The sequence below is a fragment of the Strongylocentrotus purpuratus genome, unplaced genomic scaffold (assembly GCF_000002235.5).
Source record: "Strongylocentrotus purpuratus isolate Spur 01 unplaced genomic scaffold, Spur_5.0 spur5_scaffold_9, whole genome shotgun sequence".
Taxonomy (NCBI): Eukaryota; Metazoa; Echinodermata; class Echinoidea; order Camarodonta; family Strongylocentrotidae; genus Strongylocentrotus; species Strongylocentrotus purpuratus.
In genome coordinates this window covers 1,030,001-1,057,751 of record NW_022145615.1, presented here as the reverse complement: position 1 = coordinate 1,057,751, position 27,751 = coordinate 1,030,001, and the positions used below count along the sequence as shown (strand labels likewise).

General features: G+C 36.1%; 1 protein-coding gene across 13 annotated transcripts in view; it reads right to left on the bottom strand.

The window, feature by feature from the left end:
• Positions 1 to 27,751, bottom strand: part of LOC574669 (rho guanine nucleotide exchange factor 28) — a 195,924-nt gene that overhangs the window by 34,032 nt on the left and 134,141 nt on the right. For 7 of the 13 annotated variants that reach the window (XM_030977381.1, XM_030977376.1, XM_030977373.1 and 4 more), the window contains 11 exons: positions 22,366 to 22,513; positions 20,332 to 20,368; positions 18,670 to 18,783; positions 17,011 to 17,160; positions 15,520 to 15,653; positions 14,915 to 14,991; positions 13,835 to 14,015; positions 12,949 to 13,028; positions 2,967 to 3,024; positions 2,123 to 2,196; positions 84 to 142 (listed from right to left, as the gene is read on the bottom strand). In XM_030977381.1, the coding sequence (XP_030833241.1) occupies positions 84 to 142; positions 2,123 to 2,196; positions 2,967 to 3,024; positions 12,949 to 13,028; positions 13,835 to 14,015; positions 14,915 to 14,991; positions 15,520 to 15,653; positions 17,011 to 17,160; positions 18,670 to 18,783; positions 20,332 to 20,368; positions 22,366 to 22,513 (1,112 nt within the window). The remainder of the gene's footprint in view (positions 1 to 83; positions 143 to 2,122; positions 2,197 to 2,966; positions 3,025 to 12,948; positions 13,029 to 13,834; positions 14,016 to 14,914; positions 14,992 to 15,519; positions 15,654 to 17,010; positions 17,161 to 18,669; positions 18,784 to 20,331; positions 20,369 to 22,365; positions 22,514 to 27,751) is intronic. The other 6 variants (XM_030977374.1, XM_030977375.1, XM_030977380.1 and 3 more) reach the window with 6 other exon arrangements.

Genomic DNA, 27,751 nt, shown 5'->3' with positions numbered 1-27,751 from the left:
TAGCCGGGTAATCTAAAGTTCATACAAGTACATTTGTGATATGGTGACGAATGTTTTTTTTTTAATAGGATAGTTTAACTTACCCAGCATTTCCACCAGGTGATCTGACATCAGATGAGCTACCCGGAGGCTGGAATGACATCTAAACATGATCAAAAAAAGGAGAAAAATCTTTACAAATACAATATTTGATATCTTTTTCACAAATCAGAATTAACCAGCTTAGACACTATCATCTGCTGAGAGGCAGAAGGATATTAAGTCTGATGAATTAAGAGAGATCATGTCCTTCTGGCTTCAAACAGAAAAGATAATCATCCAGTCATGCTATATCTTTGACCAAGAATGTCACATCATACCATACAAAAGTTACAACTCATTTAAGCCATCTGCATCAAGATGGCTCTGTTGATACAATAAAACAACACCACTTCGTTTAAATGAAATTATCTACAGAGAGCTAGAAGGGCTCTATGTGAAATGATATGACTTAATGCCATTCTGGCTCTCAGCAGCAGAACTCCGCATTGTATTTCCTAAATATATTAACTGTCAGCTGTAGAACTAGAAGAACACCTCTTGACATCCGCTTTGAATCAAACTTTTAATCACTCCCTTTAAATATGCATGCAATCTGTTGGGCAAGACATGTAATTGAGGAATCTATATCCAGCACCCTCAGGGTTCGTTCACATACGACACGGTCAACCACGTCCATTTCTGTTTTCCTCAAAGATGAGCGAATTACACTTCATAATACTGTATCTTAAAGCAGGACTGCATTATTTGTAGCAACTTGTGCCCTCTATACAGCCAACAATGCCTAAGCGGTACCCGTTGATCTACCATGGTCCCTTTTTCTCATTTTAATAAGAGCTGAATTGATGAGATTAACCACCTGCAAGTGACCATGCATGGAGGTCTAATTCCTCCTGGCCAAACTAGTGCAGATAGGCTTTAAAACAATGATGGTGAGTATGATCGAGTGTGACCTTTGTTGCAGACAGCCATTTTGCTTCATTCCCACTTGCAATCCATTTACAGGTAAAACGTAAAACAATATCAGCGTTTTTCGCGTCATGAGTGAACGAGCCCCTAAATGATCCCTCTTCTTGCCTCATCATCTTCATGCCAAGCCCAGCTACGCTCCATGGCCGGCGTGACTGAATCAAATCAAATCCAATCCAGACTAATAGAGCGTATTCAATAAGCCCTCATTCAAAACATCCAATATGCTCCCATAGACACATCCATAGACACAAGCCATCATATTCATATCACTTTAACCATGGCATAATAGAAATTACACTAGAGGTCTTCGTAAACGCCGCTACATATATATGCAGATACTTGCTGGTTGATGTGTACGTCGAGCAAAATTTTCATTTTTACAATGTATTATTGATTAAATGCCATGAGAATTTGGTCACCGCCTATTCTTGGCGATGCTACATACATATAGGACACAGATGTCGTCAACCATATCAATAGTTTCCAAGCGTGAAATCAATATAACATATCAGGTTTATTTATCCTCCCTTCATCTCTTCATCTCTAAAACAATTGCCTCTCTCTTTTGTCCCCCTCATTCATTACCTAATTTTTCGTTCAGACCAACTTTGAAATAAACATGTACTAATGTATGACCTTTTCTTCTACTAAGATCAGTAATCAAGTTTATGATCATAATAGACAGTACAATTTCTAACGGAAAACTCCTAAAAATGTCGACACAAATTACAAAATATATTAGTTGGTGTACTCATACATGTACATGATGTAGATGCATGTGTGTAATATGCATTGTTTTTGTTGTTGTTCTTTCCTTTCTTTTTGGGGAAGGGAATTGATAGAAGTAGGATTATGAAGCACTCAAAATTCATTTTGACTATTTTATCTAATCAAGTCTGAAATATCATTGAAAGGTATTTGATCCAAAAGCACATACAGTCATACTTGAACAGGTACACTATTACATCATCCTTCATTTCTTTCCCCTCACTACATATTCCATATTCATATTTTGACCTTTCCTAAGTTATATCTGCATCATCATGTTGAATGGACCGTTACATTTCATGTCCCAAGCACAGGAACATGCATGGAGAATTGATTCTCTTACCGGTTGGAATGGTTTCGTTGAATTTAGGATTGAGTTTGGTCGAGTCTTCTCACGCATGGATTGGGAATATCCCACTGACGAAGTAGAAGAAAAAGAGATGAATGAATTTATATATGTAAGACAGGGAGTACAAAGAATAAACATTACTTGTAAGTCAAATATAAATCACATCTGAAATCTCTCCAGGGCAAAGCTGTAACATAAAATGTTAACAAATTTCTGCTATCTTAATTTGGAAGGGGCTGTGATCATCAATATTGTAACTTGTTTCGAAGTAAATGCCTTATACAGTCAAACCTTTTTTTAGTGGCCACCTCTCTATAAGGGGCACCTGTCTTCATCATATTGCCTCCCTCTAGAAAAACCTGTCAAAGAGGCCACCTGCATATAGTGGTCACTTTTGTGTGTGTTTCCCTTGGGTGGTCATATTAGACAGGTTTGACTGGAATACACCAGTTTTTTATGAAAATGACAAAAATGAAAAACAACCAGGGATATGGTCCATGGTAGATTTTTCCTACCCGTTCCACGATGGATCTATATTACCGGTACATAATCTTTTAAAGAAACTGTTATCCAAGGACAAGCTTTTAAGAGATCTTTGAAGAGTAAGGAGAACATTACCTCAGTATGGGAAATGATTTAGCACCCTTCTGGCTCTAAAAAACTTTTAACATTATGTAGTTAACACTGTTAGTATGTACTGTCAACAATTATATCTTCCATTAGTGTAACAGATAAATGAAATAATTTGTATTGAGGCACTTCACAAAAACGTATGCATTAGATTTGGTATCATTATGAACATGGTCTATTTGAAGAAATCTGAAGGATAAGGACTTACATCCACCGCTGGTTTTAGTGAGTTTGTCCCTCATGACGTTTCCCGTCCCTCGAGATAGCTGCAAAGAAGAGATAAAAAACAGTTCGATATAGAAATATTTATACTTGTATAAATATTTTGTGATATATATAAAAATGTTAAGCATTCATAATTTTGTTTACCATGAAATCATATCTATTATAAAGGAAATACTCATGATAGAAATTAGGACAGAACGCAACATACAGGAGAAATTAAATTAAATGTAAATAATGTAACAACCATGAATCAGAGAACATGAATATACTCTTCAAATACAGATATATTCATTAATATAACTTGCTGGACACACATACAGGGAAGCTCATTATGTATTTGAAGAAACTGGGTAAAATATTCATGACAATAATTAATCTTCTACTTGTTGTTTCATACATACTTCATTCCTGGCATGCGTTGTTATACATCATATTACAGATTAATGTATGGTTACATGTCAATATGTTTACTACCACCTGTATGGAAAGATCACCTGTATGGAAAGACCACCTGTCTATAAAGACCACATCTATTTTTTCATCTGATTACTGATTCTCATTGAAACAAATAAATGAATGGTACCTGTACATATTAACCACCTGCCTACAATGGCCACTCTTCTTGAGTGGTCTTTATGTTCAGGTTTGACCTTATAACTCATCAGTAATTAACAGGGAGGAATGCATTGAAACTTACATCAAACTGAAAATCATGGGCCCACGTATGATGCAATACGCGCATGTTCCGTTTGTTCTTTTTCCGTCTCCCAGAGCCGGTATTGGTCATCATATTAATACAGTGGGTTACTTCACCTTCTACAAACATTCATAGCTGTGAGAAACAGCAGGTCAACAAATACTTCAAGTTGGTCTGACAGCATCCAAGGTGGAGAAAACTGTTTTTTTATTTCGAGATGTATCTTTCTTTAAGGACATCAGCAACATGACAACAAAATTGTTCTAGTTGATCTGAAAACGTTCACACTTTGGGAAGTACAGAGACAAAGCATGAATAGCGTAACAAACAGATCATAGCAATGAAGATGAGTTGTAACCAAGCAATCAAAGTAATCCACTAGAGTGTGAAAGTGATGCAAGCTTCTTTTACACCGTCTGTGGTGAAGAGAAGATGTACAGGAAACACTTCTTGAATCTTGACAGATGTCTACCAACCAAGGACCACTCTCATCAACAGGAAAACAAGATGTTAACAACAAGAATCAGCTGGCAGCCTACACATTTCATCAAGGTTGGTCCATTGCATTCTACTTTTACAACGAGAATTCCGACCGTTGTTGTCCAGAGTATACCGTTGCACTTGTAAACCATTGAGAAAAGCGTCCACTTCCTGCTGAGCTCTGGATGCTGGAACCCATTACAACAGACTGGATCTCATGATATCCCCAACCCAAAGCTATTGTTTGCATGACTCGTCCTAGAAATTAGTTCAAGTCAAGTTTACCGTTAATTTTTGTCGCGTAAGGGGAGGATATTACAAATATCCAGGCTGTCAAATACGATTATTGCACCAACTGCTTCGGTGAGAGAGAGAACAACGATCAGAGATGCCGGGGTTTCTATTTTTGCTTTTAAAATATGTTGGCAAGAGGTGATAGAATCAGTCAGGAGTCAACAGGTTTACAGGTAGCTTCGTCATTCCTTCACCGAGAGGTCAGGAGACAGACGTCTTTGCTGGTTCCGGCGTGTGTTGCACGGTTGCCGCAGAAGCTGTTGTTGCAGACAATGATAAGGTTTCAATGCTGTTGTCTGAAGGAACAACTGGATAAGAACTTGGAGGAATCTTAAAGCCTTGCTTTCTTATGACTATGTTATACAAGTGATATCAGGAAAGAATTTGCTCCAAAATATCACCACTCCTTTCTCCACACTCACTGCTCCGCGGCATGGAACTTACCAAAGCGTTTAACGACTGCAGTGTCAGCAAGTGTCAAAGGCACTAGAAGGGGTGCTGAAACGTCGCTGGGGTTACTTATTATTGGCAAGTAACTATAATGCAAAAACAATATAAGCCACTCTCTCACCCGGTCTAGTTTGAAAATGAAATGCTTAGGCTCCAGCCGAGAGCGTTTATCCATTTACCATACCAGAGTACTGACATAACAATGGCAGACCATAATCAGGCTATCATTAAAAACAATTACCCTCCCATCAAAGACCCTGAGCAGTTCTATGGAGTGCAAATAAGACGAGGGCCGTATAACGGGGCAATAAGAGAAGAATAGAGTTTGTATACCTTTCTGTAAAGCTTCTGGGAATTTGATTAATCTGATAAAGGACGACATGGTGCGCCATGACGTCAAATCGTTATGTCTGCGTTCCTCTGGCAGTTGCCTTCTTTAATAACATGCAAGGGATCGATAGCCAAACATTTACCTTTTGGTTTGATAGGTGTAGGCTTGGAGGATTGGGGGTGATCACTGAACTGATTAAGATTAGAAGGTGATAACATCGACAGACAATTAGTATTCTCAACTGTATCAATGTAGAAATATTTCATCTAGATTGACAGGGTTGTTTTAAAGGTAGAGGAATTCATATAGAATGCATTCCTTTTTCAGACTTGGTGATTTTTTTAAAGTAATAGGAACAGGTGATGCTAAAATACATATAACTTGCAAATATCATTCAATTTTTCATTAAACATAATTACATAACATTTGGGCATGATTTCCAAAGTAGCTTAACTGTTTAGTCTTGTCTTAGAATTTGCAATATCTCTTTCTTTCTTAATAACTATAGTTCCTTTAAAACCTATCACACTTACATCTTAGCAATTAGTCCTTGCCCTTTCCATAGCAGAATGATAACATTTCATTTGATTGGTTTGCTATTGAACAAAAGGCCTGCTGTGACAACAGTGTACTAAGAACCCCCATTCAGACAAGAGAAACTTTGTATAACTACACAGCGTTATGATTAGTGGTTGAAGTTTCCTAAGATTCTATTAATGCTGTATATAAATATGGCAAATAAGAGATTACGGCATGTGAAAGAAAACTCTGTAAAGAACGAGGGTTGATACACTTTGGACATTCCATATATATACGGTATCTACATATACATGCACATGACCTGCTCGAAATTCCACAATTCCTTGGCTTCTAGGCAAGCCTTTCAGTGAATGGTCAAAGCACATGACGGATTAAACAATGTTTTCTCCTGTGTGAATGAGCCCGATATATCACCTAGGAAACCAATTGGACCATAAACCAATTGAGACATCCCAGACTATAACCTCCTGCCACAAGAGATAATCAATACCTTTATCATCTTCCATCTCACACCTTAACATTTTACAATTCTTTGGTCAATAATTGGCCGTTTGCTGACCCAAATTAACATTCATCCCCCCTGACCAATGCCCTTACTGTCAGGACATGAGGTGACCAACAAAAGCTATACTGTGATTATTAACTAGAAAAAAGAACTATTGAAATAAATAATCTCCTATAAGAACGAAGAACATAAGCTTGCTACATGGTAATATGTTTTGATAATAATACCAATAAAATAAGAGGGTTCTTGTATAGCATTCATGTCTGTCAGACTGACACTCCAGGCGCTCTGCAATTATTACCCAGGCTTTTAATAGAATGGCTGCCATTACGGTGCTATAACATTTCTAAAAATTAATTCCTGCCAGGTAACCATTTGCATCACCTGGGTGGAGAGTGGCAAAAGTAGATTAATGTCTTGGCAAAGGACATTAGTGCCGCGGCAGGACTCGAACCGCAGACCTTGTGATCCACAGTCTGGTGACGTATCAACTCGACCACGACACCTCTACTGTATGATAACATCTTTATTTTCTCCATATTCAGTCATATTTCAGATCCAAGTAACGGTAATGCTTTACAAAAAGGTACCCTATTTCAAATTTTTGTCATGTCATCATGAAAAAGGCATAGTAACCATTGAAAATATACAATCATAAAGGCCTTTCAAAGTAATTATATATCATTTGTGAAGATAAGATGGGGTAAAAATCTTCTATAACAGTATTTCTGAAAAAGAGCAGTTATAGGGTAGTGGGATAGGATAGTGAGTCCAGATAACTACATGGTACCGTATACATCCCTATTAAACTGATATGATCATGTTTGGCTGCCAGGCATTATAGACTGGTACATGAATCATATAAACCCTAGTGTTAAGAGTTAATTAAAGCTGGTATCAACAGATTATGCAACATTACATCATTCAAATGATACAAGATGCAACATCACATCATTCAAATGTTCCAAGATACAGTCTAACAAGCTGACCTGTAATGAATTATGAAGTGAGGACAGCACATGTTAGTCAGTAATAGGAAAACCCCTGCCAGTTCTGTTTAACAACTTACAAAGCAATTTTTCCCTTATTAAAACATCAAAAACAGAATAATGTACAACTATTGTCACCTGTAATACTACACAGATTACCATTTGTTACTAAACTGCTTGTGCCATACTTTTTTTGTTATGGTGGACAGCCTGGGGTTGTCCTTTCAAAAGTGCCTTTTTATTTAAATTTTGTGAGCAACTCTTCATATCAACAAATCTGAAGGCCCTTTTCCCTCTTGTCCTTATTAAGAAATTTGACTTTCTACCCCTCCCCCATTTAATCTGTGCTTAGAACACCCCTGAAAAATCATTAGTGGGAATGCCTTACGCACTCTTAAATCGTATATCAAAATCTCCAAAAGTTCATTTGATTGAGTCGTCAGCAGCAAGAAACCAAATAAATATCTTAGTAGAAAAATGAGAAACAAATTCATATATAATGTGATTTCTTCACATCATGCAGTCTTCATCTACGTCTATTTTGAGCTTTTGAAGTTCACCCAATTGTCCAATATGGCTCATTTTAGGGGCTAATAAATTGCACATTTCCTCCCCATAAATGACTTCCTCATCAATTAGGAAACGGCTCAGTTCTCTACCTATGTGTGATCTTTCCAACTAACGCGATTCCTCTGTTGAAAGATTTTGAAGTATCGCCCAAGCGCAATTTTTATTTTTGTCGCATTTTCTTGCATAACGTAAAATACATAACTCAATACACCTATTTAAATCAACATTTTTCTAACAATGGTTTTAGATTTGTAACTTTATGGATTGTATTTAAACTGGAGTTCTGGCAAAGGAATCACAATTTGAGAGAAATGGGCTAAAGAGAACCAATCACCTTAAAATATGTTGTTTCCTGTGTGAGGGTTTCCATGTAGCTAGACTACAATCATAATAGGAGCTTTGAATATTACTTATATGAAGAAATATTGGAAGTTTTAATACTTCCTCACTGAAATGTAAGAGGAAATTATTGCTAACCGACTGTACTTGACACAACCTTATGTGTTTTCTGAGAATGGGACCGGCAAGGAAACTAAGTCTGACTTACGTTCAGAGTGCAGGGTTTCATACTATTTTTTTTTTCTTGATGCTCCTCCCATAGAAAAATGCCTGTAAGTTTTTTTTTGCTAATTTAGTAAATTTTAGATGTACAAAAAGAAAATTGGTGATTGGTGACTTAAGGTAATTCTTGATCGTTCATCATGCAGATGCCAGCTGTTTAGACCAGTAAAATACCGGTAAACAAACTAACAAAAAAATGTTAGCAATCATTCGTACTGTCATATCATAATAACACTATTTGTACTTCTCAAACTGTGTCTTTGAAATGTTGGAACAGTTTCATGAATCTTTGATCAAATCACTTATAGTCATGAGTGTACAGTGTACATTTAACTATTTTATTTTCACTAAAACATTCATTGCAATAGATAACAGAGAAAAAAATGTATTCATTCAGGCCTGTGCATGTATGTTGAAAATTCTTGAAAAATTAGGGAAAAGGGGAATCTAAGACAAAACCTTTAAGTATATGAAAACAACCAGGTACAATACTTACTGATTTTGATATATGCTTAGTATGGGAAGTTCTTTGGTATATCCCATTAGTATTATCCATACTGAATTTGAATTGTGGCTGAAACATCAAAGACAGCTGCCTTTTCTATTAAACTACTACTTTGATAAAAGTTTGGATTCCATTAGAGAATTTCGCCAGCAGACATTAAAATACTTCAGATATCTCCTTTACATCGACACAGAGTTCACACGTCGTAAACGGCAGTCTTCCATGGCTCTACGTTGATGTCAAAGAAACGTCCAAAGACCAATCAATAGTATCATTTCCATCGGGCCCACACTCATTGACATCTAAATGATCTATATTCCTTGAACGACTGCTATCTCCATCTCCTTACTAGAGTAAGCGTTATCCATCAAAAGCCTGGAAAATGGAAGTATTTCAATCTGTTCCTTGTAGAAAAGAAATTCTGGAAGACTGTATTGAAATCCGCACGACTATTTTAAGGGGGCACCAACATAAACATTGGACTACCACCACTTTCTATTGTGAGGCTAAGGTGGTTCTCTGCGGTCTACCGGAGGGCGAGAGTGATCAAAAAGGGGGCAGATACATAGACTGGATGAGAGAGAGAGCGAGAGAGAGTGAATAAGGGGTCTATGGGATACAGTATAGCCATTGATTTATAAGCTGAATACAGTGTGCGTCCTGCTACTGTTAAACCTCACAGCTTTACTCACTTGTTAATCTCCGATATTGATTTTACCTCTCGATCTTTCTCTGGGACCCCTTTCATGCTCTGTTATGCATTGTCATTGTATACAGGGCCAGAGACTTGTTCATTAATTGTCTACTCACCTGGTCATCTAAACACTGACCGTTACATGTACATCGACATTCATTGTCAAATGGGTCAAAATCTCATGGAATGAAATTTGCTCAATGACCAACACACTCAAATTCCTACATACATTTGATATGTATATTTTTATACACACAAGTGTATTTCTTCTATAATTTTGTATTACCAATTTACACAAAAAATGTGGATTATTTCATTTTTTAATTTCTTAAGAACTTTGATCTTCTATTTCTCGACCTGTTTCTCAGTATCTATGTGGCTGCCACATTACATTTAAGGAGTATTTTCCCAACATTTAAATGGAATATTTCCTTTCCATCTGACACGACAGTCACAATGACTGATTTGCAAATGATGAAGATGACCTTTATGGTATTCCTGTCATAAATTGGATGACATGATTAGTAATTAACCCACTTATTTATAGACACAGTACTGCCTTCAAAATTGCCCAAATAGTTTGAGTTTTTTTCTAAAATAGTCATTAGCTGCAGATATTAAGTTCTTGCTTATATGCATCATGTATGCTTAGGACATGTGACCAGCTGAATGACTTGATGCCAATGTCTATTCAATGCTCTACTGGTATCATGAATAATATATATCTTAATTCATGTCGGCCTCGCTATCTCTCCTTCAACCATTCCTCCCTCCATAATGTTGCATCCTCAGAAAAGGTCATGCATATGCATGAGCTCTAAATTAACAAAGCGCAAGACCAGTCGGGCACATCTTTGGCAACAAGCCCAAACAATAAGCCACTAAGCCCTTATCTCTCCCACCCAATGCACAATACACCTCCCTCGGGGGAGGCACTGAGACAGTGGTTAGAAGGTCTGTAACTGACCATCCATGGAGCATCAGATATAAGTAACAAAAGGACGTAAACTCTTTTGTGTGGTTCAGTTACAAACAGACTTGTGGTCAGCTTGTTTAACAATTAGTCATAGACACGCAGCCCAGAGAGACAATCCTATATTTACATGTAGGCTTAACAAGAAATTGCTTTTTGTTGCAGGTGTGCTGTTAATCATGACACAAGCTTTAATCCTAAAGGAATACAGAGATCTTTTATATTTGTATATGCCCTCAGCACATGTTCTTTTTCTTTATGATTAAAGCCTGTGTACAGATTAAATAACGGCCTAAAATAAATCATATTCTTCTCGTTTTTATTTTAATATCAAAATGACAAGCTATCAACGAAAATCTTCCCTCATTTCCCACCACCAATACTATCACCACCACCACCACTACTACTATTACCACTACTACTTCTACTACTACTACTATTGCTTCTACCTCTGCTACTTCTACTACTACTAATAATAATAATAAAAATGGTGCTTATAAAGCGCTTTTCAACCAAGTCTCTGAACGCTATAACAAACAAAATACAATTATAAACAATTACAAATTAAACGAAACAAAAATTATAAATAAACCTTCAAATTGCAGTACATCATCATCATTGCCATCGCCTTTGCCATCGCCATCATATCATCATTATCATCATCATCATTATGAAAAATGAGTAAAACTAGATGGTTGGTTAACTTGTATGTGATAGAAATCAAACTTAAAGGAGAGATAAAATAGGAGATCATAATAATTTGCATACCGGGTAGGTCACCTGACAGTTGTGTGCCACAAGAAAGGAAATCCAAATGAAGGATAAAAGTTACATGTCGTGTTTTCTGAACTAGAGGCTGTTTAACTCTGTTATTGGTTAATGCCCATACATCTGGCTCCAAACAACCAATATGAAAACATACAAAATATCCATGTATGCTTTACATTGTACTGGTTAATGGTGAGCAACAACAAAAAATAGACATCGCCTGACAGTTATTGTATTTTGCAAGAAAGAAAATCCATGTCAAGGATAAACATCACATATATAAAAGTAAAGAGGTTGCCATGCATGCTTTGATTCCAATCATTAAACTCAAGCAACAAGATAAGACTTCCAGACATTTAAAAATAAAACCATAACTGAATAAATTTGCCTAACAAGGAAACTGTGTATGTCCATTAGAGTACAGTCTGGCTCAATGTAAAGAAGTTCCAAGGGTTTCCACAAAAACATAACTTTTGAAAGATCATAGCTAATTCTCTCGTTGGTAAACTAAAAGTCTTTGCCGTCACTTATTTTGACCTTGATTCTGATTTGTTTGTGAGAGACAGATTATAGAATGTATTTAATACCTATAACAGATAAGCTGTGTTTATCAGCTAACCTTGACTACAATAATATATATTATTCTTGGATGGATGATTGCTGGATTTCCTTCAAGGATCGCATGAATGCCACTGGAGATTCCTTCATGCTCAGACAAATAATGTGCTCCTGCAACTATTGCCTCAGGCTTTATTTTTCATCCATGATAAATAGGGTTAGGTATAGGGTTCACAAAGGAGGTTTGTCGACAAACCTAGGTTTATGTGCGTCATATGACACGTTTCGATGCGTTTCAGACCAAGGTTCAGACAAACCATGGTCTGAAATGCGTCAAAACGCCTCATATGACGCACATAAACCTAGGTTTGTCGACAAACCTCCTTCGTGAATTCAGGCCATAATGTTTGGTCAAGGGTTTTTAAGAACTTGTGAAAGAAGATGTAAAAGCAAGTGTCTTATAGCTGTTTCCCTGCATCAATGGAGATAATGTTTAAGATGTGCCCGATTGCACATGCTACAAAAGCAGCAGAAACTATTGATAGATATCCCAGCAGAAAAAAATCAGTTCCACTCATGTGAAATATTAGTACATTGTCAGGGTTCCACACCGTAACAGAGCTTTCATAAACCAAAACTGTATTCCCTATCTGTGTTTAAATACTACTCAACAGAGACAAGAAGAAATGCTTTTTATATGCAGGTGATCTTTACGTAAATGGTCCTTTAGGATATGTTTCAATTCTTATAGGTTTCAATAAGTAAAGCTGTTCAAGGGAAGTGGAAAACTAGTTCATTGTAGACTGGTGGCCTTTCTGTATAGGTGAGATGTGGCTGCATCACAAATATTGCTTGAAATGGTCTCCATACATGTTCATGTTTTCCCCACCATACATGGATCAATAGTCTTAAAGGTATGTGATGTCATCATTTTGTTTAACTTTAACACAGGTATTTCTAGATACTTGTATTTCATACAGAGTTTCTCAAAACACCACATAAAATAGTACCAAAAAAAAAACACTTATTAATATTGGTTGATGTACTTACCGACTTGGGATGTTTTGTGAGTCTCGTACATGGAGCAACATTATCTTTACATGAGCTGTTGTGGACATTGGCATAACATACTGAAATCAAAAGAAAGAAAGAAATAAGGGTCTGCAATCAAAATCTTTCCTCTCAAAATTTCTTTGACATCCACAAGTGTTAGTAACAATTTAGTGGTTATTCTTTGTTACAACTATTATTAACTAGCAATATATGAGGGAGGTCGAATATGTATTTGTTTAAAAATTGTATTCAAGCATGCTTAATATGGTTTCATGTTATGTATACAAAAAATAATGTTCTAGAATTTGAAATTCCACGAATGACTTTTCAAGGATTCCATTAGAAAGCTCTAAGGAAATGATAATGTAAATCACAATTCATATCATTGCTTTTCTCATAACTGATTAATTTTGAAAGTTTACAGAGGCCGAGTGAAAAAGAAATTGGTAAGAATATTGGAAGTAACGCAAGTACTCGATGACATGGGGCTACAGCTTGACATCAGTCTAATTGGTCATCACTGTAAGATTGGTCCACATGAGGAGGATACTTGAGACAAGAAGAAGTAGAGGGAGGAACTGTCATTATGGCATGAAAGTCAAAAACCTCTCGTAAGAGGGAAAATACTGACTTTAAAGCCCCTCTGCACTAGTTTGGCCAGGAGGGATTAGACCTCCCTGCATGGTCACTGACAGGTGGTTATCTCATCAAATCAGCTCTCAATTAACATAAGAAAAAGAGGATCATGGGGGACCAATGATCACTGCTCAGGCATTGTTTACTATATAGAGGGCGCAAGTAGCTATAAGTAGTGCAGTGGGGCTTTAATGAATGAGGAAGATGAAGATACATAATTTAAGTTGAAGTTGATGAATGGTCTTACTTTGACACTGGAGGGCTTGCTTGTTCTGCAGGGGCTTCTCACAGTAGTTACATTTCGTTGAGTTAGAAAATGATGAATTGACAAAATTATGCTGTTTGGAACTATCCTTTACTCGTTCCTTCTCCTTTTCCTTCTCTTTCTTTTCATCCTTCTCCTTTTCCTTATCCTTCTCTTTCTCCTTCTGCAGATGACAATACATTTTAAACAAAATTGTATTTAGTAAAATAGAACAGGTATCAAAGAACAGAATACAGATATAAATCATATACTATTTTACTCAATGCAGGGATACTTTTACTTAACTGTACACACTGTAAGGTATACAACATTTTCTGCTTTTTATGGTACATCCATCTTAGACATTCAAAGGAGTGATCCAACATTTGCTCTGGGAATTACTTTGTTACACATATGAGGTGTGGGTTTGGGCTGCAATTAGGCTTTAGGTTTATTTTAGGGTTAAGGTTAGGGTAGTGTATAATGTTACATACAGGAATGAATTATCTAATGATCGTTTGGCATTAAACCTCATAAGCATACAACCATATTCAAACAAAACATAATAAAATACATTCCATACAGGAAAAAATGAATGATGTCAATGACAGGTATTACATTTTGTGAATTCACCGTATGGTGGTCATGAAGAGGACTGTTGGATTTGAAAGGGGATATACATGTAGAAGAAAGAGATGAAAGAGAATGAGAGAGGAATACTTTTGGTTTTGTTCTATGGAGGACTACTTGGTAGTGTATGGACAGGGATTGAGAGATGAAGAGAGGTATTTGTTCATGAGTAGAGTACTGAAATAAACAGGTGAATCAGATTATGAATGCAGAGAGAGAGAGATGGATGGAGGCTTGATGTTCTGAACAGGTTGATTGCTGGTCATCGTCATCAATATCATTTAAGGAATAGAAATGGAGGCATAAGTTTTCATCAACATGATAGTTAAATAAATCAACATATTTAGATAGTATGATACGATCTACAAATATATTTGATAATTCATATATTCATAACATATCGATTGGCATCTATTTGATGAGAATATTTAGAACAAAGGATGAAAAACTGACCTTCTTTTCTCTTCGCTGTCCTCCAACTTTCAGAAAGCTAAATTTCCTCAGAACAGAGTTGCCCCTTTCCATTTCTGCTAGAGAAGACAAGTGTAATCATAAACATCTTCTAGTTGCCTGTTTACTCTCAACAGCCATCATGCAGTAAGACACACAGTCCTTTTTAACCTGCCCACATACTAGATTGCCATTGGATGTTTCAAAATAAGATCTTTTTCATAAATTCAATAAAAGTAAGGAATTACCATCTTTTCCGAATACCCATCTCCTGTTTTAATACAACCTTTAATACCGCTATATGTTGAACATATCGATTCATGAGTCAGGAGTTAACTTCAAGTAAGAGAGCAAGTAAGAGAGTAATAATCGGGGCAGCGCCAGGAGTGTCACAACGTGACGAACATGTGCGCTTCATAAGAAGCCACCATTATTATTATTATCATTCTTTAAAACTTTCATTTCTATTGTGATTACAATCATAAAATTATATATTCTTCTGCATGTTGATTTCGTTCAAACTTTCATCAATCTATTAGTCTTATTTTTCTGCTCTACTTCAAAGCAACTTGCTAGGTAGGTTGGATTTTCCTTCTGAGCCAACTTACTTGATTGCTGATTTTCAGAAGTACCATCAAAGTTGCGTGGATCAGCAAGAAACTCGGTGAGCGAGAGTCTCGCCTGGCGTCTATGTTCTGCACTTAGAGAGCCTGAGCCTCCGGATTCATCGTTTTCTGAGCTGCTGGAGATATATTTGAGCCAAGACATGTTAGACAGAGCCGTTTGTAACAGATGTAAAAAAAATCATCAAAAAACAAGTGAGGAAAATAATAAATGATATAAGGGGTAGCATTTTTTGCATGGTTTCAATTATTTATTGGAAAGGTGGTATAGTAAGATAATCTTTTATTTCTTTTGACTCCATTCCAAAGATAGATCCACAAAAGACGTCAGGAGCTGACTAATTTGGCAACTTTTCTTGTAAAAGACAATTAAGTCCAGAAATATTGCTTGATAACAATGGAAGGAAAAAGAAAGAAAGTTTAATAAAGAGCATCCATAGAATAATTATTGTAAATAAGCAAATTTGGTACTGTTTTCAAAAATGCAAATTATTACTGGATGAATACTTACACAAGTTTGCAAAAATGCACACCCACACCCACATAAACTATGTATATTTTCCATTTTTACCATACAGGAATAGAAGAAAAATAGTCTAGCCTTCGGGGAAATACCATACAAATATAGAGAAAACAGCCCAAAAGTATATTTTCCCATGTGAAAGATGACTAGACCTTTCCACCCTTTTTTTTTGGCCAACGGCCGTTTAAAAAAATGCGTAAACCCGAGTCAGGATAGTTTCTGTTTAATGCAAAATGCTAGAAAGGTTCCTGGGAAAGACCTCTATGAGCGCTGGAAAACAAAAAAAATCAACATGAATTATGGCAGAGGTCAAGATCAGTAAAAGTGTAACAAAATCATTTAGTTTACAATCCTGCTTTTGTGCGATTTGTTATTTTTTGCAGCAAAATTACTACTGTTTATGACAGATGATGCAAATTTTTGTTTTCCCCATTTACAATCGAGTATCATGCACTAAATGAATGTGAATAAATATAATGTACGTATGTAAATGATCTAATGCGGAATGTGTAAGGAATCATTTAAAAACCTTTTTATAGATATTGACTATATCCCTTACCTCTCTCAATATGACCCTCAAACAGAGTATAGATAGATGAAAAACTTACTCTTACCTATCAAAACTATATCTAAAATGCAACCCCACCCCCCCCCCCCAAAAAAAAAAAAAAAAAAAAAAAAAAATTAACAAAAAATCAACAAACAAACAAATCAACAAACAAAAAAATCAATAGCATTCATTTGCCCTAAAGTCATGGATTGACTAAAAAATAAGGAATACATGCTTTGGAAAATGTTATACATGTTCATGTTGATTTGTATGACATGATGCAGATATATGCATATCAGCTAAGATGCATGAATATAAAGCATGTATAAATAACTGATATTGGTGACAAAAGATAGAGATTATAAAGGATGGCAAATTAAGTGCACACTGCAAAAAAACTTACAAATCTTCATCATCTTCTTCTTCAAAATCAAAGATTCTGAAGAAATCGATCTGTCTAAGCGGATCTACTCGTGGTCTAACGGGGTCTACTTGAGGTTTTAGTCCTACTAGGCGTGGCTCATGAGAAGAAGCTCTGGCTTTTCCTTTGTGCCTTTACCACAGCAAGAAGCATTTGGGAGGGGGTTAGGGGGTTAAGGGGGAGGAGAAGGTGCACAAAAGCAGGTTAGCACACAAACAAGGTTAGCAACACAAAGTAACATATATTATCTGCTCAGAGCAAGGAGGTAGTTAACACATCTCATTTAAAAACAAGTTAACATCAACATCCTTCTGGCTCTCGAGGTGATTTTAGTCTGCCTTTAGTCCCAAAGCACAATATGTTGGCAAGCTACACAAGTCAATTTAATGACAAACAGTTAACTTGTTAACACCAAAGTTAATGTTAAAACTAAAGCTAGGTTATTGTTAATGTGTACCAGTCACCAAAACATAATAATATAATAATAATAATAATAATAATAATAGCCTGATAGTCCACTCCAAACTTTATTAAACCGAAACGGAAATTCTTTTTGCCCAATTGATCGTGAGCCCGGCAGCCACTGAGCAGCGCCAGATCGACGTTGATCTATCCCTTATTGTTGAACGCCAAACAAGGTAGCAACAACTCCCATCTTTTAACGTCTTTTGGTATGACGCGGCTGGGGTTCGAACCCACAACCTCCCGGTTGGGAGGCAGACGCTCTACTGACTGAGCCAACACTCCGGTACGGAGTAAGGGTGTAAGGGGGTTCCATGTCGCTATACTGTATCAAAAATCTGAGCTTATATGAAAAATATGAGGCACTAAAATAGAACAGGGCTGGCATGGAACCCGTGCAAGCCATAAACACGGGAATTAATGTTATCCCATATTTTCTTCATACTCTTTAAATGTTTACCTACATAATGTCAGGATTAAAGTGTTTTTAGGTTTATTTATTACATTTTAGCTATACACAAATGCTCTAGCAGACTGCGTCTCACTACATATTTTGCACATATTAAACTTTTTTGAATTCATGCAGCAAACAAGAGAATGGAAGAAGATGAAGATAACTTTAAGAACCTACCACTTGATTTTATTCTGACTATTCTATTTCATTCTTTGTAAAGGCTTTAAGAATTATTAATTATCAGATCAGGCATGAGATTCAAGGAGAGAAAGATAAGATTAACTTTAAAATTCTTCAAGATACATCAAGGTTGATAACAATAAAGAATAGGAGGAGTTATTTAACCACTTTCTTAAATGATTGGTGAGCAGGGGATTATAAATTCCTGAAATATTTAATATCATTAAAAAAATTATTTAACTGCAAATGATTAAGAAATTCAATTTTTATAAATTGGCAGAGAAATGCACACAGTACATTGTAAGTTTGTAAATGCTTTATCTTTAATATTTTTTATTTTGTTGCTTTTGCTTTTGCTTTTGTTTGAACCAGAATTGATATATATGTACATTGCATAAAGAAATCATTGTCAAACATGGATTGCGCTATTTGTATTGTAAAACCTAACCGCAACTCAAAACAAGAGTGTGTGACTACAGTTAGTTGACTAAACTACACAGATGTGTTAGTACTCAACACACAGTGAGGTGGTTTGAGAAATTTACCCATCATCCTCCTCATCCTCCTCCTCCTCTTCTTCTTCTTCTTCTTCTTTGCCTCCACCATCTTTTTCATCCTCTTCTTCTAAACCCCATAATTCCATTTCGAGGAGTTCAGAACTAATGGCATGCAAGGATAGGCAGCACAGGATAGAACAATGGAATCAAATTATTACAGAGATAGTAGAGAATAGAAGAACGGATGATAGTTACTGAGAGATAGTAAAGCATCAAGTCACCAAGAGATATTACGAGACAAACATTCAAAGATACCATGGTATCATAGAACAGGGGGGTGTTTCACAAAGATCCTAAGTCAAACTTAACAATTATGGAAAGCCATTAGCAGCCTAAAAAATATTTAGAAAAAGTTATTTTAAAAGGCATAAAATGTTGATTCAAATCATTCATATTTTTTATTATCATAGATTTCATGCTCTTGATTCATGAAAAGTCTAAAATACTAAAAATTTTGATTTTGAATATATTTCAAAATAAGGCTACAAATGGCTCTCCATAATATTTAAGTCCAACTTAGAGGTTAGTTCGACTTCAAATCTTTGTGAAACACTCCCCAGAGACGATAGTTACTGAGAGATAGTAAAGGATCAAGTCACCGAGAGATATACGAGACAAACATTCAAAGATACCATGGTATAGAATCATAGATGAGAACCATTAAGAGATTGCACCAGGAAGAAAAACAAAGGTACATGAAGTACAGGATAGATTGATGAAAAGTATAGAAAAGTCCATATAACTTTGCCTTTGAGAGCCAGAAGGGTGTAAAACATATGGTCTGTCTGGAGGCAGAAGGGAATTAACTCATGAAACACAGAGTTAACGCCCTTCTGTCTCTCAATAGACATTATGCTTTATGTCAAACGCCCTTCTCGCTCTCAGCAGACTAGGGTTATGAGAGACAGAGTAGGATAGAAACATTGTGAGGTAGTGAAGAATTAGAGATAGTTTAGGATAGGTAGCAAGGATAGCAATGTACAGTTTCATAAATATTCAAGATTAATTACTAAAAGTTAACGGATACATGAAACAACCAGAAACAAGGTCACAGATGATAAAATAATAAAAATACATGGTGTTATTTTGCCCGGGATGTACATTTCATGGAACAAGGTAGTGGTGACTCATGCGTGTTATGAGTATTATTACTTCATGCAAGACAGACGTAAAGGAACAAAATATATTGAAGCACCATCATGATTTTGGCAGGGTAATTTGTTGGTTAGTTTTGGAGTCCCTGGAGAGTCAAACACCGCTTTAGAAAAAGAAGGCATTTTGTAAACCAATGAGAATTCATTGTAAAGTGAAATAAAATCTATGAACAGCTAATTGCTCCTCCATTAACCACTGTTTACTGTAATGCAAGGAATAGGTAGTCCCACTGCAAAAGTGTTTTCAGCTTCTCACAAAAAGTAAGAAGCCAAACAGAGGGAAAGGTGTAATAGCGGCATATCAATAATATTGATGTTAAGAAAGCTGCGGCATATGTACAAGATTTAAGCATGAAGCTCTTTTAATTGTGAATGTTTTCCCAATGTATGGCCAAATCAGTAGGAGAGTGGATCCCATGGTCACCGCTGGTTTCAAAGGATAGATACAATGTTACATGTGTTAAAAGAGAGTTTGGAGAGCAGTATGTCTACTTACAGTCTGGTGTCGTACATAGAAGCGCTCCGATGCTGTCCTGTGATACAACAAAATAGAAATCCATTGTTATTCCACAAGAGAGATGCTTGGGCATTTGCTAAATCCTGCAACACTGAATCCATGATAGTAGAAGGAACTTTCAAAGTGTCTTGAGCTTTACTTCCCGAAAAGAACTAACTCCTCATCTCTGCCATGCATCTGTGTCTTTGCCTGGCAAAGTCAGATTTGTTGTGTTTACCCTTTTCAGCTACCCCACCTGTTATCTTCAACTATCACACCACTGAAAATTGAATTCATCTGGCACTGGCCGGGTTTTTAGCTTACCCCCCTTTTTGTTTATTAGAAAATTCTCACATTGTTTTGAAGTGCTTTCACCCGCTCAGACGGACTCTTCCTTTCGTTCGGTCTCTCTGACTCATACCCTAAACAGGAAAGGCTTGCAAAACTATTGGTGCACAAGATATGAATTATGGCTACCAATTTCCAACGTCTTTTAAGTGTGATTCAGACTCTATGGAGATTGAAGGTACTTTCAAAGTTATGGGTCTCCTCTTCTGAAAGCTTAAATTGCTTGAATCAATATCAAAACCACAGGGGGAAATCATTTTCAGATTTTCAATACAAATTTTCAATTTAGTTTAGGTTCTACATTTGTTATGAATATATATCATACTATATTGATATTTCATCTCAATTATGAAAAAATGTTGTTTTAAAGTCCTCAATCATCCAGGTAGAAGTTAATACAAAAAAAAAGTTATCTGGACTTACTTTGAAACTTGTAAGCTAAATAGCTTGCAACTCTAAGTCAACTGGATTTAAAGTCAACTGAACTTAAAAGTCCTGTTGTCTTATTTATAATATTTGATCTTATTGGTGATGTTGATGGTACTTGCACTTACTATTGCTCTTACATATGCTATTGGTGACAAATATTTTGCCAATATTATTAGTATAGCTCCCTTCACTTAAGGTTTGGATTATAATGTGATGGAGCTATCAAGACAACCGAAGCAAGATGCAGCCATAAAAGAGAAATATTCATTTATTACATTTGATCTTATTGATGATGTTAATGGTCCTTGCACTTACTATTGCTCTTACATATGCTATTGGTGACAAATATTTTGCCAATATTATTAATATAGCTCTCTTCACAAAAGGTCAGGATTATAATGTGATGGAGCTATCAAGTCAACTGAAGCAAGATGCAGCCATAAAAGAGAAATAGCTTGAAGAGCTATAAATGAAATCAAAGTCCACTTTAATGAGACTCACCAGTTCTGACTTTCTAAATGTTAAGTGCGATTAAATATCATTATTATAAGAGGGTGTCTCCAATATGCCTACATGACCACCTGACCTTTGACCTTTTTACATCTCACCCCAAAAATCTAATCAGTTCATAGATAAATGTTTATACATACATGTACTCTATGCAAGTTTGATTAAAATTTGTTTAATGGTTCTCAAGTTATCGCGCTAACGAAGGAGAGACATATGAACAAACGGACGGATGGTCAGACGGATGGACAGATAACCAGAAACTCAAAAACATGAAATGAAATAAAAATATTATATGGTAAAACAAGATGATGACTAGATTTGTTGACAACCCTGGTGGTCTGTTATAAATAGTAGCACATGTAAATGAATCAGCAACATATCACTAGACAGACTAAGATCTTGTCTTTGTTATGAAATCAATTTTATGGTAGAGACGTTATATCAAAATTTAATGAGATTCCCGAGATCGAATGATATACTTTTATATCATAAACCTTATAGACATCTTGATAATAGAATGAATCATCAACCCAGTTTAAAGACCAAATGCACTACTTATAGCTACTCGCGCCCTCTATAGAGCAAACAATGCCTAAGCGGTGATCGTTGTTCCCCAGTGATCCTCTTTTTCTTATATTATTTGAGAGCTGGTTTGATGAGATAACCACCTGACAGTGACCAGACAGGGAGGTTTAATCCCTCCTGGCCAACTAGGGCAGAGGGGCTTTAAATATTTCTTGCATTTACTTTGTTCTGTGGAGAGGTTGTTCCTCTTCTGTCTTCTGAGGACGGGAGTAATATGTGTGTTCTTGGAGGAGGAAGAACTGGCAGAGCCGGCGTTGTCCTCTCGCAAGGCACTCTCCTCTCCGTCTAACCCATACTCTTCATTTTGTTTCTGCAGTAAGTAGAAGGAGAAGGTGAGAGAAAGAGAGAGAAAAAAAAGTTATCACATTTTATAATAAAATAAAGCATATTAACGATCACATCCATTGGATACAATGTGTATAATTTGTATAATGATTTAATGGCTTAAACTGTCAATTTGAGTTTAATGATGAAACCATTACTTTCAACAGGATCTTGCTAAATTGTCGTAACTACATGTATCTAAAAAAAAAAACTAGATGGATAAGCATGTATCATATGTTAAACACATGATTGCTAACAGTTGATACCATGGGCCATTCGTCCCAATTATTTAAATCAATTATCAAGTGACCTTCTTGCCAAAATACCAAGAAGATATCTAATCCCCCTGCCCTATCGATACATGCACAAAGGTGATAATTACACCCAAGTACACTGATTTACCTGGGATTCACCACACAACTTACAGTGAATGGGACTGCATCACACAAGCAGGATTTGAGAACTTTAAAAAGATGATGATTTAAACCTACCATATATGTTACATTTTGTTCAATTATACATACATTCTAAATTATAGTTTCATCACTAATATAATGAATTCTTACTTCAATTATATATGTAATATTCAAAATATTCAAATGAGCGATTCATAATTTTTTAATATTCATTTTATTTTTAAACATTAGGCCTAAATTGCTTCTATTTTCCCCCTTCTTTAGTGTTGTAAATTGTATGACCGGCCATGAGTCCTCAATGGGCCCATGGGCCTGGTATCTATGTATGACAAATTCTTTGAAACAAAGACTCAATGAAACAACTATCATGTGTCACTGAGGGAGCACCTTTATTAAAAGATTGAAGTGGATTTTGTAGTACACCCTTTCCCTCTATGTTGAAGAGTATCTTGTGCTAAGTTGGACTTCCTCTTTAAAAGATACTTTGCATCATCCCAATTAGCACCTTCTACATCTTCATTTGCTCATAATTATAATCCTAAATTCTCTGTACACATTGGCCTATTTGGTGCCAGATCTCTACTAAAGTATAACAGCTAACGTCCTTCTGGCTATCAGCAGGGCGATATGGATGTGTAAGTCAAAAGCTTAGTTGTTTTCTTTTTCATTACTTACATGCGGAAGAGAAAGAGGATTGTAATTACAATTCATGTACTTTTTATATAATGCAGGCTACACTGTGTAGTTGTACTCTTGTTGTTGTACTCTTCTTATATTTTTAGAACCAAAATAAACACAAATCTGAAATTTGAGCAAATTTTGGAAACAAAATTAAATAAGAATATAAGACTTCTTCCATGTGCTTCAATACTTTTGTCTGTTTTTCATTAATGACAAAAAGTAAGAGCAAAAGACACTGCATTCATTCACTTACACTGCTTCATATATGAAAGTATAGTTTAAAATCATTATTCATTCCTCTCTACCTAGATGAAAATTGGCTCTGTAAATCAGATCCTTTCATAATATGTATATTTGTAAATACCTGGACCCTACATGTGTTCCCCTTCCTGGCACCAAGCCATCGGCTATAATATGACTGGTTATTTGTCAATCGACCGACCAGACAGAAGTCTTCAACCGATGACTTTTACCCAGATTCCGTGACTTTAAACCAAATTCATGACTTGTGACAGACCTCTAAACTTTCAACTGTTGCAGAGGTTGGGGGCCCTAGCTCAAGCTCTTGCTATATAGGCCTGTCTTCACTTGCTCGAGATTGCCAAATATCCCGCTATTTGAACTATCCCGATCCCAAACTATCCAGCTAATTTGCATCTTCATCAGCCTGAAGTTGCAAATAGCAGGATATTTGGTCGGGATTGTCATCCCAAGATATCTTGGGATAATTTGCAAAATATCCAGCTATTTGTCCGGTGCGTCTTCACCAGACCGAAGACTCGCACTATGCGCGAACGCTGAGCAAAATATCTTGAGCTAATTTCTCAAGGTCAAGTTTTAAGTTTCGAAGTCGAATCTCGAGCTGATGAAGACACGATTTGTAACTTCAGGATTATTTCCCAAATCAGAAATAGCGGGCTATTTGACAATCTCGAGATGATGAAGACGCGCCTTATGAGCCGGTTTACATGCAGAGGATAGGATGATTGAGCCGGTTAGCATGCAGAGGATAGGATGAGCTGAAGTAGAGAGTGTGTCCAGACTAATTAAAACTAACTCGATTCAATTACAGCACCGTCTGGGAGGAAGCAATGCTTATAGGAGCCCCTGGTTGCAGTCCTCTATGACAGACTGAAAAGCCAGCTTCTGCATGTCCACTCTTACTTCTAACCAGATCGACCCTCAGGAAATAGGATAAATGCATTGGCCCAGGGGGTCAGGGGTTCAAAACTTGTACAGGGGGAGATGTTTGCAGACAAGACTTCACAAGAGGATTGTATTTTTTTAATTAATTAATTTATTTATTTTGTTTTATTTCAACAGGGTAGCCCCATCAGTAGTTAAAATACTGTTATACTTGGGGGCCCTTGCATAGTTATGAAACACTGTTTATTGATAGCAAAAGCATGTTGGCTTGAATTTATCATGTTTAATTAGAAGAGCAGCTACATTCTAGAGAAACTGGTCATTGTTTTATTTTTTAATGACATGAAAACTAGGCCATAAGTTACGGCCAAAATGCTACAGTAAATAACTGTTGCAGTGAGGAAAAAGAAACTTTAGTAATGAGCTACAAATAAGAGACAAATCTGGAACACCAGAAATAAATTAAAATTTGAATCCCAACAATATCCTGCCACACCTAGATAAAAGTTCTGAAGAGAGATATTGAAGGTGAGACAATAATATCAATCTAGTGTGTGGGATACTGGCCAAACAGACAAATTCAATCAGGCTACTTTCATATGCCATATATTGCAGTACAAATTAGACAAATCAAATTCTGTTTGTAATTATTAGTTGTTGACAAAACTCTTTTGTGAAGGATAGCCAACTAATTATCAAATGCACAGAAAACAGATAATCACAATATTTATATGTACACTGTAGGTACTATTGGACATACAAACTAATGAATATTGTTTGTTTTTGGAAAGCAGATTTGTAAGCCACAACAGTCTTAAAATCAAATACTTACTTTGGTCTTGTATTATTTTATGTTATTTTATGAAAATTATATAAAAATTTGTCAACAGAAAGAAAAAAAATCCCACATTTTCTATAATCAATGTAATAAGACTAAATAAGTTGGAAATTATTTTAAAGGAGTTAATGATGGAGGATCTTTTGTCAGATATTAAATACAATTCATAAAATTTTTGAAGAAACTCTTTCTAATGTAAAGCAGCTATTTTCAAATCATTCCCTAATTTGAAGCTGCTATTACAGGAACATGTGTTAATGAAAAAATAAAAATAACTTGTTTCTCATCTGAATTCTAATTGATACAGTCCTGCTATTAAGTTCTACTTCATACTCAAATATGGGCCTGTGCTACTAATATTTGAGCAAAATTTTCAAACTGGTCGTTACAATTGGTTAATTTTTTCTTTAAATAAATAATCACTCCACAATAGAAGTTTGGGCTTACCACTCACGTTCTGATAGCGATTTGATCCACAAACGAATGTCTGATTCCAAACTTAATTCCAAGTAATAATCCAACAAGTTCCCAAGAAGCACATCCTAATGAGAGAAGGGTACTACTACGGTCCCCCAAAGAATTAATGAATCGGCAAGAAGAGGGGGCATACTGACCGCCATACGAACAGGAAGAAAACTCAATTTGTAGGAGTTAAGTCACATCGCATACCAGCACAACGATAGGTCTATGATTCATCAACTACTGCTAATTGTGGGCCGCGAGTTGTGGAAACTCTGGATTTAGAACAAAGTGGTAATGAGAGAGAGAAGGATCCAGGATGGAGGGGGTATGGAGAGGGTTTGAGAGGGGTTTGTTAGGTGTATCATTGCCGTTTGGAAGCACCTACACCCTATATCAATCTTTCATTCATGATTTAATTCACTGATAATTGGTTCAAAATCTTATCTAATTCAGACGTTTTGTGTCCCAGTTTACAGCTAGTCAGCTACTACTCACTCAACCTTAAAATGTTGTCAGCATTACAGTGCCATGTGATTAAATGAATTCATAAGAAGAGATTTGATCTCAGTTATTTTATTATTTCTTCTTTATACATGTAGGAGTTTTCTTTCAAAGTGTCTACTTTTTTCATGAAGAAAGACCATACTTTTTTTTTACCAAAATTATTTGAATATGAGAGAAGTGCAAGTGAACTTACAGAAGCTTTTTTCGCAGTAAATTAAGTGACTATGTTAAGACAATTATATGCAAAATGTATGAATGATTTGGATCTCTGACAGAAAGCACATCAAACATAAATCAGGAAGTTGCCATTATTGTCAACCTCTCATTCAGTCAGAAACATGATTGCAATTAAAGGTCAAACTAATAAACTAATAATTGATTCTTCATTAATCTAAAGTAAAAGTCTAACTTGGGCCAAGTATACATACAGGGAATGCCCATTGATCCAAGATCCATTGCCAGATGTTTGCATGCGCAGTCCCTCAACTATGGAATAACTTACTGGTACTGTTAACCATTAGGAAATCAAGTACTGAAAAAAACTAAAAGCACATCTTCTAATTCAAGTGTCTGTAACTGATTTAAGCAATTCGGGAGCTCTTGGATGCCGTATAATAAATTTGAATAGGTTCTGTAGTTAATATCACATACTGAATAGAAATTGTTCCAAACTTTGCACCTTTCAATGAAAACAGACCCTTGCATTTTTCATAGATTGCATCTATCGCTTGGAAAGATGACAGAAAAATATCAATTTCAAGACCTTGGATTTTTGTAGGAATTCATTGTGCTTGCAAATGAGGGGGTTAAAATAGTGGATGGGGAAGGGGGTGGATGGGGAAGGGGGAGCATGGGGAAGGGGGAGCGATCATTGTAAGACAGTAGCCATATTAGCACAGGATGTGAATGATTTAGGAGTGGGAAAGAGAAGAGCTAATCTTTCCTTGCCTCAACAAGTGTTTCTCTATCTCCTAGCCAAGACAAGGAAACATCAACCTGTATACAGCCAGCACTGGACGTGTTAATGAGCAATGAATCATTCTCTTCACACGTCTAACCCTAGCAGCATTCACACTGCCAGGTTTCATTGTATAGTTTCACGACAAGTAATACATTTTGTCTTAATCTAAACATCATATAAAGAAACATTGTATCGTCAATCAGCAAAAGGCCTGTT